A 12,350-nucleotide genomic window follows, 5' to 3' on the forward strand; every position below is an offset into this window, starting at 1 on the left:
TTGTTTTGATTTTTGTTTTTTTAATTCTAATCTATTCATAATTCTATTCAAATTTGAACTTTCGTCTTTAATAAAAGAAGACAGTTAATATTGTGAGTCTAGAAGCCTTTTACAAATTTGGTCGTAACTTTTTAGAGAAAAGACTCTGGAGGGTAATTAACTTTTGCGTTTGTATTCATTTGGTCCTTTTCATTTTTTTTGTATTCAATATACCATCGAACTTGTTGTTTGTGTTCACCATAACCCTTTTGACCGGTTTTTGACCTGTGATAGCTGGTCAAAGGGTTACGATGAACACAAACAACAAGTTTGATGGTATATTGAGTACAAAAAAAAAAAAGGCACCAAATGAGAACAAATGCAATAGTTGGTTATCCTCCTGATTCATTTTCCTTTTACTCATTTACAGCAAATCTCACGTCATCTTCTACTGATATTAATGACTTTGTGAGATTCATTCTTGCTTTTCTTCAAAACATAAACCAAGAAAGAACATCATTCATACATGTACAACTTTGTAATGCACTTGAATATTTATTAGGGGAATCTTGACTAAGCAGACGCATTTCATGACTACATTTACATTTCCAATCAAATGATTTATCGTATCATGGATTCTAGACAAGTCTACAAACGAGTGGAATCACAAGTGCTATGATTTTTTAGTTTACTTAGCTTTAAGATCGAACTCATGGGATAAGATACAACATCAATATGTACAATATCATGTTGCTTTTGTAGACACGTCACCATAATATTATACATATTGATGTTGTATCTTATCCTATGAGTTCGATCTTAAAGCTAAGTAAACTCAAAAATCACAACACTTGTGATTCCACTCGTTTGTAGACTTGTCTATAATCCACGATACGATAAATCATTTTATTGGAAATGTAAATGTAGTCATGAAATACGCCTGCTTAATCAAGATTCCCCTAATAAATATTCAAGTGCATTACAAAGTTGTACATGTATGAATAATGTCCTTTCGTAGGTTATGTTTTGAAGAGAAGCAAGAATGAATCTCATAATATCAGTAGGAGATGACGTAGGATTTGCTGTAAATGAGTAAAGGGAAAATGAATCAGGAGGGTAACCAACTGTTGCATTTGCTCTCATTTGATCCCTTTCCTTTTTTTTTGTACTCAATATACCATCGAACTTGTTGTTTGTGTTCACCATAACCCTTTGACCGGCTATCACAAGTCAAAAGCCGGTCAAAAGGGTTATGGTGAACACAAACAACAAGTTCGATGGTATATTGAATACAAAAAAAAAAAGACCAAATAAGTACAAACGCAAAAGTTAATTACCCTCAAGAATCATTTTCCCTAACTTTTTATTACAAATTTACCTTAACCGTGTTACAGATTTGCCACAACTTTTTTTTTTGCTTTTTTCTTTTAGGTCTATCCAAAATAATCGATTGAACATAAGTTGCATAATCCCAAACTTGAACTAACAACCTTTGAATCATAAGATAGTTACGTTTTTAATCAAGTCATAAAGAGCTAAATACTTGACAAAGATGGATTAAATATTTTACAAGAGATAAAAGAGGAGCACACCAAATAATAAACATTTGTAAAAGTTATTACAACCCATATCATACTAAATAAAACCCATAACTCAAACACAATCAGCAGACACAATTAGAAAAAAAATAAAACATCTCCTTAAATTACCACAAATTAGGTTACCCATTTTTGAGCATATTTTTCTTTTTCTACTAACACCTATGGCAAAATTGACAAGAGAATTAGGCTTTTTTCTTTTTACTTGATCAAATATCCCACAATCAACCCAATCAAACCAATGATCACAACATATATCAAAGGGATACCACCAACATTGCTTTTCTTGCCTTCACGTCTCAACAATTCCTGCAAAAAAATATTTTTTTTTTATTTATTTCTTTACTAATTACAACTACAAGTATTAATAAAATAGGAAAAATAAATAAATAAAGATATGTACCAGTTCCTTGTGAAGCTTGTTAGTTTGTTGAATAGCAGAATTCTTCTCTTCAGTCAACTTAGATATAAGGGACTTAGCCTGAATTTAAAAATCAGATTGATATAAATAATAAAGTATAATATTCTAATAAGAAAAAAAATGGTACAATAATGTAATAATACACAATAAATGAAAGTTACTAACTAACCTCTGATGACTTTTCGTGAGATTCAGCAAATGATCTTGGAGCCTGAAAAAATTAAAATGCATACATTCACATGTCAATTCTCTAAAGTCTAAACTAATCTACATGGTAAAAAAGATTTATCATTTATCATATAGTAATTAAAAAAAAAAAAAAAAAAGAATTTAAAACTTACAGAATTGGATTCTAAAGTATTATTTACTGTTCCATTATCAGAAATTGAACCCCTTGGAGAAGAACCCTCTTCAGATCCTTCTCTTACTGGAGAAGGTGGTTGTGGTGGAGCAACATAATTAACTTTTAACTTGCATTCCTCCACTTGATTTCCTGATTCTTTATTAAACTGTTAACATTCAAATGTGTAAGATTTTTTTTATGTAAAGATTTAATAGTTTAAAGATTGAACAATTAGCTTAATTAATTACCAGTTCTGGAGTGATATCTTTTGGTGCAGTTCCAGGACTTGCAACTGCACTTTGAAGCAAAAACTTATCCTTGCATTGCATGTCTGGAGGAGCCTCCTTTTGAGCTTGCATTGTAACTAAACAATAAAGACTTAATCTTAGTCTTAATATCTTTATAATTAAGTTACTAAAGTATACTGTTTATTAATATTATAGAATGATAAGAAAAGTGGGTAAAAGCTAGTATTTAAGATCATGATCATCTCTCCTATTTATTGCTTCCACTTTCATATCATTCACTTCAAGAGAGTACATCAATGATGTTGAACTTTGAATGCATAACATTAATGCATGAAAAAGCAAAGAACGCAAAATGGGACCCAAGATTTGGAAAGGTGTAAACACTTTATAAGTTCAATTCCCTTACTTTATACTCTTCTATCCAAAATAGACAATAAATTTTACTTGTACAAACATGTACATCTTGCGCTTTACAAACTTACAAATTGGTATGATATGAGATAGGGACCTCAAGAGGAAAGGTGTTGAGTGGGATCATATAAGAAGTTGATTTTGTAAATCTCAATGTGGGCATATAAAATTATGGCAATTGATTTCACAACATCAAGAGAAAGTGAAAGCAGATGAAAACTAATGTAGATAATCTCTGTGTAGTGAGTTGTAATTCTGGTTAGAGACAACAAACCCTTTTCTCAAGATCTAAGTATTCACCCTAATTCTGTAATGTTTTAGAACAGAGGAAGCATGTTATAGTGATGATGATGATGATAGTATCAAGTAACAGCCATTAATAGACCAGGCAACAAACAAACGCAGTGGAAAAGGGAAAGGGAAAGGAACGAACCTATAACATCGCAAGTAGAGTGAGGTAACACAATTCCAGTGTTAGGCCGGACACAGTACTTCTTCGGATTCGTCGTTTTCACCTGAAATTCAGCAAAACAGAAAAACGATACTTACATAATCAGTCTCGATCTTGTTCTAAATTTTCTTAAAGGCTAACGTCTGTAGTCAAGATTTAACATCAACAACTTCAGATGACTGTAATTAAACTGATAACTTCAGAAAGTTCCTTAACGAGTAAGCTTTACATTTCCAGTTCACGAAAGAGACAGAAAGAAGACTTTTGAGTTCAAAATCAAAAGAGAGTAATAATACCTTGAAAGCCACATAACTATCCGTTTTATTCCTTAGTTGCATGGAACATGTGATCTGCTTCTTCAATTCGACTATACAACAGACAAGCGAATTACAAATCATCAGAGGTTGATTGATTAGGGGAAAAGGATAACAGATCTGGAATGAAAAGGCGAACTGTGAAATAAACTAATTTAAGTAGTAGAAGTATCTAGGATTTTACAAGGAAATTGAAGCTCTTGAGGTTCGATGCTGAGAAGCTCTCCCGTACTCATCTCTGTTTGTTTTCTAAAACCAGATCGCTAGAGAATCGTCACCGGAAGATAAGAAGTAATTTTGCCCGGAGAAGGTATATTCTGTAACCGACGGCAGAAAATCTAGAGAGAGAGAGAGAGAGAGAGAGAGAGAGATCTTGTTTTTGAATCGAAGATGACGATGTTTCTTTTGTCATCTGATTATGATTAGGCAGCAGTTACTCTTATCCGGTTCATTTTTTACGGTTCAGACCGGTTCACAGCTATTTTTGGCTAAATTTTGCATCCGATCTTTTGATCCACTAAAAAAAGTTGCGTTTGTTTGAAAATAATAGAAAACTATATATTTTTATAGTTATTTTTAGAAAGGAAAGTAATATTGTAATTTAGATGAAATTAAAATTTGAAAAACTGAGATGTTAAAAGTTATTTAAATAAAAATGAGTTGTGTTAGTAGTTTTCTAGTCTACTCATGATTAAATTGAAAACTACTAGAAGTATGAGGCTAAATAATAAAATTTAAAAAAACAATATGAATAATAATAGTTCTTTAGCTTAACATTAATGAAGTAAACTATATAAATCATTTATAAACTATAGTGTATCTCTACAAAATTACTACACCTTAATTCCGTCAAAATGACAACTATGCCCTTGAAAATCATATAGAAAACTCTACCGTTGAAAAGTCAAAACATACAATACAATGAAGCCGTTGATTCCCAGCCATCTCTCCTCCCTCGTTTCCAAGATCCGACCCTCATTTTTACTCCAATTTCACACTTCCATACCCAAAAATCCTACACCCATCTCGTTCCCCGATCATCAAACCCCAAGAAGATCAAACACAGATCAAAATCTTTCGGTACGAGAAGAACACATAGTCAACCGAACCGCTATCCTCGAAACTCTAACATGTTACAGCAACGATTGGAAACGCGCTATGGAGTTCTTCAATTGGGTTGAATCGGAATACGGGTTCAAACACACAACAGAAACGTATAATCACATGATTGATATATTGGGTAAGTTTTTCGAATATGATCTTGCATGGCAACTGATCGATAAAATGCCTGAGAGAGACCATACTACATTTCGTGTAATGTTTAAGCGTTATGTTTCCGCACACCTTGTTCAAGAAGCAATCAGTACATATGATAAGTTAGGAGAATTTAATTTAAAAGATGAGACGTCGTTCTTGAATCTTATAGATGCATTGTGTGAGTATAAACATGTAATCGAAGCAGAAGAGTTATGTTTAGGTAAAGATAAGAACTTTAAAGAAAAGATTGCGTCTTTTGAGATGGGTACTAAAGTGTATAACATGATTCTTCGTGGGTGGTATAAAATGGGGTGGTGGTCTAAATGTAGAGAGTTTTGGGGACAGATGGATGAAGATGGAATTAGTAAAAATTTGTTTTCTTATTCAATTTACATGGACATTCAATGCAAGAGTGGGAAGCCATGGAAGGCTGTGAAGCTGTATAAAGAGATGAAGAAGAAAGGGATTAAATTGGATGTGGTGGCATACAACACTGTTATCCGTGCAATCGGTGTTTCAGAGGGTGTTGATGTGGCTGTTCATCTTGGTCGTGAGATGCTGGAGTTAGGCTGTGAACCAAATGTTGTAACTTACAATACAATCGTTAAACTTCTGTGTGAAAATGGGAGGGTTAAGGAGGCATATAAGGTGCTCGATAAAATGTCTAAGAGAGGATGTGCACCCAATGTGATCACTTATCATTGCATTTTCAGGTGTTTGGAGAAGCCGAATGAGATTCTTGCAATGCTTGATAGGATGATTGAGAGTGGTGTATGTCCAACAATGGACACATACGTATTGCTTATAAAGAAATTTGGGAGATGGGGTTTTTTGAGACCGGTTTTTATAGTTTGGGAGAAGATGGAAAATCATGGTTTGAGTCCAAATGAATTTGCTTATAATGCTTTGATTGATGCTTTGGTGGAAAAAGGTATGATTGATATGGCAAGAAAGTATGATGAAGAGATGTTGGCAAAAGGACTCTCAGCTAAATTGAGACCCGAGTTAGTGAATGGAGAAAGTGAGGATGGATGATTGACATAAGGGCCCGTTTGTAACATATGATAGGAAACATAGATAAATTGTACTGTGTTTTCCATTGAAAGACTGAGACTGATGTCAGTGAAACAAAATAAGATTTAGTGTTTAAAGTTGGTCTCTGCTTAACTCACCATTTGGCTTTCTATGTATTATTATTTGATTTACAACTCAAAGCTTTCTTTTTTTGAGTTTTTCTCTGTTTTGAAGCGCCATATGTGTATTCTAACTCGTTCTTTGAAGCTTAGGAATTCATAACCCTACGAAATAAATATTCTGTAAACATCTCAATATATTTATCGCATTAAAATTATGGATGCTGCGTGATATCATCTTTGTTGCTTGATCATTTAAGGTTATAATGCTTTAATTCGTTTAAGGGCTAAAATCATATAACGTGACACCATCAAAATTTGAAAAGAGAAAATTTTTAATATTAGACAATAAACAATGATTAAACCTTATCCCAAAGCAACTGAATCTAAATCAACAAATTACATGTCAAAACTTTCGAGTTTCGGATAGTTCGGGTTTTGAAAAATAATAATAATAATAACCGATACCCGACCTATATTGCACTTCGGGTATTCGGGTTTGGGTGGATTGAGTTTTAATTCGGATCGGGTATATTCGGATATACCTGGAAATTACTCAAAAAAAAAACAATTATACATTTGGGCCTCATAAAATTTTCTTCATTTACGTTTTTATCAAAACTCTCATTGCGATTATCAAATCTAACTTCCAAGTTTTCTTTTCAATGCCAACTGCTGAAATGTTATTATATTTTGTTTAAAATTAGATAAAGATTATTTTGACTACAGGTTTTGAAATCTAAACATTAGATAAATATCTATTTTAAGTCATGTGCACTATGTTTTCTTTCTGATCTTTCTGTTTTACAACCTTTTTTTCCTTTTGATTTTGATATTGAGTTTTGATATTATTTTTCTTAAAGTGAGTGTTTGATTGTCTTGAAATAGAAATATTGCAACCTGAATTACAGTGTTTCTTTTTTGGAAAAAAAACAATTAAGATTAGAGATAGTTACAAATACTTCAATTTACAAATACTTCAATTTACAATGTTACGTTTAGCACTATTTAATAAAAACCGTTTTAGGTCACGAGTAAGGTTGGAGGGAGTGGTGTCGCACTCCCTCATGAAACCGCAATGACATGTAGACGCCACCTCATCCGTTACCACAAAAGTGTGGTTTCATACCACACCCAAGGAGTGGTGCCACACTTCGGTATTTTTTTTTTAATAAATAAAAAGGACCAATTAGAGGGAGGCAAGATGGAAAATCATGCTTTGATTGATGCTTTGGTGGACAAGGGTATGATTGATATGGCTAGAAAGTATGATGAGGAGACATTGGCAAAAGGACTCTCAGCTAAATTGAGACCCGAGTTAGTGAACGGAGAAAGTGAGGATGGATGATTAACATAAGGGCCCGTTTGTAACACATGATAGGAAACACAGATAAATTGTACTGTGTTTTCCATTGAAAGACTGAGACTGATGTCAGTGAGACAAAATAAGATTTAGTGTTTAAAGTTGGTCTCTGCTTAACTCTCGATCTGGCTTTCTATGTATTATTATTTGATTTACAACTCAAAGCTTTCTTTTTTAAAGTTTTTCTCAGTTTTGAAGCGCCATATGTGTATTCTAACTCGTTCTTTGAAGCTTAGGAATTCATAACCCTACAAAATAAATAAGGATTTTGGACAAAGATTTATAACCTAAAGAAGTAGGGTTTGGGCTAAACCCATTAAGATGGATTATAAATGGGTAAAGTTGGAAACTTTACCCTTAATAAGGCATTTCTAGCACATACAAGTGGTATGGTGAAACATCCCAAAAATACAGTCCGAAAATTTCATTTTTAATTCATTAATCAAACCATAATTATCAAGTCATTTCTTTCATCGTTATATCTCATCAGAGTATCATTTCAAAACATGCTTATTTTATTAGAGTAAAACATCTCAGGCTAAACTTCTCGGTGTGTGCGATGCAGTCATCCCGAGCTCTTCCCTCCGCTACCGAAAGTACCTGAAACCAAAATTGAAAACCATAAGCATGAAGCTTAGTGAGTTCCCCAATCTACCACATACCATACACATAATCATATACTGGGCTCCTCGCCCGCTGCATCGGAACTTTCCCGACATCGGACTCGCTTCGGCATCAGGCCCCGTCCGACATCAGGCCCCGCCAGACATCGAGCCCCGCTCGGTATACATATATGTTTCTCTTAGGCCCCGCCTATCTCTGGGCCTCGCCCTCTATACATATACAATCAAATAAGATGCTAGTACATAAATGAACATACTCTAACTGTACTCATGTTCTAAGGCCTCGCCTAACTTGGGCCTCGCCCCTGTCCTGCTATTGATGAGTCATGGAACCCCTCCACACTCCTACTAATAGTGAGATACAGGCCCTCACCCACACTCATTTTTCTCCTATCATAGGCGTCATCCATACTCTACTAATATTAAGACATGGAACCCTATCCATACTCAGCTAGTGATGAGATACGGGACCTTGCCCACATTCACCTCCCTACCAGGCACATACAAGTATCACAAAGACAAAAAGTATAATCTAACATGCAAAATGTGAACCTTCCTCGGGCTTGCCACGACATCGGACCCTATTCCAAAAACATACCATCATATAAACATACTTCGGGCTTGCCCCGACATCGGACCTTGGTCTGGAACCTATGAATACCGACACATGCAAGAATCACAAAGACCTCTAGCATACTAACATTCCTCGGGCCTCGCCCGACATCGGATCGTGATCCGGAACATATAACATACAATGCCTAGGGCTAACCCCCGAGTCTTCCTACTATACACAAACATAATGGGCAGACATTGTGGCCGTAGACCCATGCACACAGTGAGGAGACTCACTTTGCACTGTTGAAGTCCTGCTGATACTCCTATGGCTGCTAACTGGAAATTCCCCGAACTGCTACTCCTTCGATTCCCCAAGCTATCAGTAACAAAATGACACTTAGCCCCAAAATATCCTCAAAGTCAAACTAGGTCAACCCTTGGTCAAAGTCAAAGTCAACCGTCAAAGTCAACGCTCCGAGTTGACTCAATTTTCCGAGTTGCTCTAGCAACTCGCCGAGTTCCATAAATCAGAATCCTGAAATCGCGATCCAACTCATCGAGTCACCCCCTGACTCGCCGAGTTCCCTAGCTACTCATGGTCACGATTTATCGAAGCAACTCGTCGAGTCAGTCCTCAGACTCGCCGAGTTCTAGCATGAACAGAAATGAGATAACTCACTTCAACTCGTCGAGTCCCTCCATGGACTCGTCGAGTCTCTCAGTCTACTTGGTTCATCTTAACATATTAAGCCCCTACACTTCAGATGCAAACTCCAAACTTCGTCTACATGCTGGAAATGACCTCTTAAGGGTAAAGTTTCCAACTTAAACTTTACCGACTCCTAATCGTTCTTAATGGGTTTAGCTCAAACCCTAGCTCCTAAAGACATAATATTTGTCCCAAAATCCTTATTACTCCAATCCAAAACAAGAGAACCAAGATCTAGGCCCTAGTCATCCAATAAACATGTAAAGTCCCGAACTTTATTTCCATGCATGGCCCTTTGGGGCTTAAAAGGCCATACCAACATCCTTAGGGTTTGCATGGGAATCCAATTGCATAAAGTTTGCACCTTTATGCCTTCACAACCCTCAAATACTTTAGATCTGAAAGTATAATCAACTTGGGGCATCCATGACTTATGAATCATACTTCTTGGACCAAAACCCCCCATAAAAGGGACCATAAGGAGATCTAAGAAACTACGAGGCAATTTAGGAGCTTGATTAATAGAAAGTGATGAGAATAGAACAAAATCCCTGGATCTACAACCTTCTCCTTGAACCTTCAAGCCTCTTCTTCTTATTCTAGCCTTCAAGAACACACAAATCACTCAAGGATGGCTCATACACTCACAAAAGGCTCTAGGGTTCCGTGAGTTAGGTTCTGGACAATGGGGGTTGGGAATGGAGCCAAGGGATGGAGAATAAGATGCTTAAATAGGGCACCAAGACCCGGATTTAGGGTTCCCCAAACCCAGACCAACTCGCCGAGTTGGTCCCCTAACTCGCCGAGTAGGTCACTTAACCTGTGACCCAAAATCTACTCCTACTCGTCGAGTCATCCCCCAGTGTAACATCCAGATTTCCAAGTATCATAATTTAATATTTATTTTGTAATGAGAAGAGGGAATCGACGAGTTTACGCCTAAACTCATCGAGTAGGATCGCGACTGATGACTCAGATTAATGAGTGGACTCGACGAGTCGATAAGTGGACTCGACGAGTCCGTGCAGTTGGTAGAAACCCTAAATCTTTGGGCATGTGCCCTATTTAAGGGTCCTTATGGCCTTCATTTGCGACCACCCTTCCAGAGGAAAGAACCCTAGCAAGCTTGAGCGTGTGAAGTGAGAAAGAGAGCCATCTTGATCCATTTGTGGTGATTTTGCTTAGGAGGAGAAGTGATCCAGCAAAAAGTACCAAAGGAGGTTGTTGCTCTGAGACTTTCAAGCAAATAGACTTCACTTTGAGGTAGCATTTCGACCCTTTCCCTCTGTTTTGTGTAGATTACTTGAATCAAGGGTTTCTTTACCCTATCTTGAGTTGGAATAAGAAGTATGAGGAGTCCCATTGTGAAATAAACCTTAGATCTAGACCTTGAGAGGTCCAGAGAGTCCCAACCTTCCAGCTTTATGCAGTCCCATGTGATTTTTTGGTCTAGGTTGCCATTTTGAGGGTTATCTCACCAAATAGAGTTGGTTGTATGGTGCATGGACCTAAAGGTTGGACCTTTACGTGAATTTTGGGTGTTAGAAGGTCAGATCTATAGGTTAGAGAAGCAGATCTGACCTCAGAAGGTCGAATGAGTATTGCCATGGAAGAAACTCACCGAGTCCATAAGAGAACTCGACGAGTCGAGTTGGGTTGCCCCACGATTCGTGACCAGTGGTAACCCGTCGATTGAAAGGTTAACTTGACGAGTTGAGTGAGGCCTTAGGAGGATTCAGAGGATACGCATAGACTCGCCGAGTCACTCGAGTGCACTCAACGAATCTGGTCAAAGAAGGACCGTTGACTAGAGTTGACTTCAGTTGACCTTAGGGTTTTGGTCAAGCTGATCCAAGAGAGGTCAGGGAGGGGTAGAATAGTCTTCTACCCATTCTTTAGAGATGAGAACGTAAGAGAGTATTGATTAGAGATATTATCGTTTTGATAGGAGGAGGCTAGATCGGGATATTGAGTATGAGAGTCTACCCGACATCATACGAGGTGAGTCTTCTCACTATACATTACCTAGAGTGGTATCTATGTGCAGACCGGAGGGTCTTATGTGTTGTGTGGATGTATATGAATATGTGCAATGTGATATATGTATGCTATATGTTGTATAAACCGGAATAGAGGGTCCAACGACTTATGAGGCCAGAGGGTCCTCGATCAGACCGGACCGTCGGGTCCAACAAGCTAGACCGCACCGGAGGGTCCAACGAGCTACGAGACTAGAGGGTCCCGCTGAGACACATTGATCGGAGGGTCATATGGAGTTATAGCCTCGAGTGGCTTATGTGCTGTATGTGGTATTTTGGGGAACTCACTAAGCATTTATGCTTACAATGTTTTGTGTTATGTGTTTCAGGTACTAGCGAGGATCGCGGGAAGGCGCCGACATGATCTGTACACATTGATGGAGGAATTATTTGAGATTCTGGGATTTGATATTGTTATGACAATTGATTTTTATGAGACTTCGAGAATTAATATATGAGTTATGTTTGTTTTGAAAATGAAAAATTGTTTTAAATTTTCACGTTGTTACAAGTTGGTATCAGAGCCTTGGTTTGAGGGATTAGGATACACCTTCGGGCGTATCTGAACTCAGACTGAGGATTTGAGAAATTTTTTGATAAAAAAGAACAATTTTTCTAAAAGAGTAAAAGATTTTGAAAAGAACGGGAAAGAGCAGTGTGTACAGTCAGCCAACGCCCGAACGGTGATATCCCAAAATACCCTTACATTATGTGTTATGAGATATTATGTGATGTGTTATGCATGCTAGAGTAGGCTAGGTAATTCATATTTTAGGACTAGATTGGCCTAATTTGTGATGCCTTAGCCTAGGAGTTATGCTGCCGTGAGTTGCTCTGAGTGCATAGGTAGCAGAGAGTAGCTTATGAGAAGTGATGTGTGTGAAACGAACTAGTTTTAATCCTACT

At 36.9% G+C, this 12,350-nt stretch overlaps 2 protein-coding genes across 2 annotated transcripts; one reads left to right on the forward strand and one right to left on the reverse strand.

Annotated features, from left to right (window-relative positions):
- Positions 1-1,522: 1,522 nt before the first annotated feature.
- Positions 1,523-4,185, reverse strand: LOC111881391 (vesicle-associated protein 1-1). The gene is made up of 8 exons (XM_023877784.3): positions 3,950-4,185; positions 3,748-3,818; positions 3,434-3,515; positions 2,590-2,705; positions 2,340-2,507; positions 2,168-2,209; positions 1,981-2,058; positions 1,523-1,886 (listed from the first exon to the last, which is right to left on the reverse strand). Exons 1-8 carry the CDS (start codon positions 3,999-4,001, stop codon positions 1,779-1,781), a joined length of 717 nt encoding a protein of 238 aa, XP_023733552.1. The 5' UTR covers positions 4,002-4,185; the 3' UTR covers positions 1,523-1,778.
- Positions 4,186-4,666: 481 nt separating this feature from the next.
- LOC111881392 (pentatricopeptide repeat-containing protein At1g80550, mitochondrial) lies at positions 4,667-6,251 on the forward strand. The gene has a single exon (XM_023877785.2). The coding sequence runs from the start codon at positions 4,687-4,689 to the stop codon at positions 6,055-6,057; it is 1,371 nt and encodes a 456-aa protein (XP_023733553.1). The 5' UTR covers positions 4,667-4,686; the 3' UTR covers positions 6,058-6,251.
- The last annotated feature ends 6,099 nt before the right edge of the window (positions 6,252-12,350 follow it).

The sequence above is a fragment of the Lactuca sativa genome, chromosome 7 (genome assembly GCF_002870075.4).
Source record: "Lactuca sativa cultivar Salinas chromosome 7, Lsat_Salinas_v11, whole genome shotgun sequence".
Taxonomy (NCBI): domain Eukaryota; kingdom Viridiplantae; phylum Streptophyta; class Magnoliopsida; order Asterales; family Asteraceae; genus Lactuca; species Lactuca sativa.

What these genes read in the sequence shown, in the direction of transcription:
- LOC111881391 (XM_023877784.3), bottom strand. Translation starts at nt 4,001, where the DNA reads ATGAGTACGGGAGAGCTTCTCAGCATCGAACCTCAAGAGCTTCAATTT. An exon ending in AAGATATCACTCCAGAACTG is followed by an intron (nt 2,508 to 2,589) that starts GTAATTAATTAA and finishes GAATGTTAACAG; the next exon opens with TTTAATAAAGAATCAGGAAA. An exon ending in ACAAGCTTCACAAGGAACTG is followed by an intron (nt 1,887 to 1,980) that starts GTACATATCTTT and finishes ATTTTTTTGCAG; the next exon opens with GAATTGTTGAGACGTGAAGG.
- LOC111881392 (XM_023877785.2), top strand. Translation starts at nt 4,687, where the DNA reads ATGAAGCCGTTGATTCCCAGCCATCTCTCCTCCCTCGTTTCCAAGATC.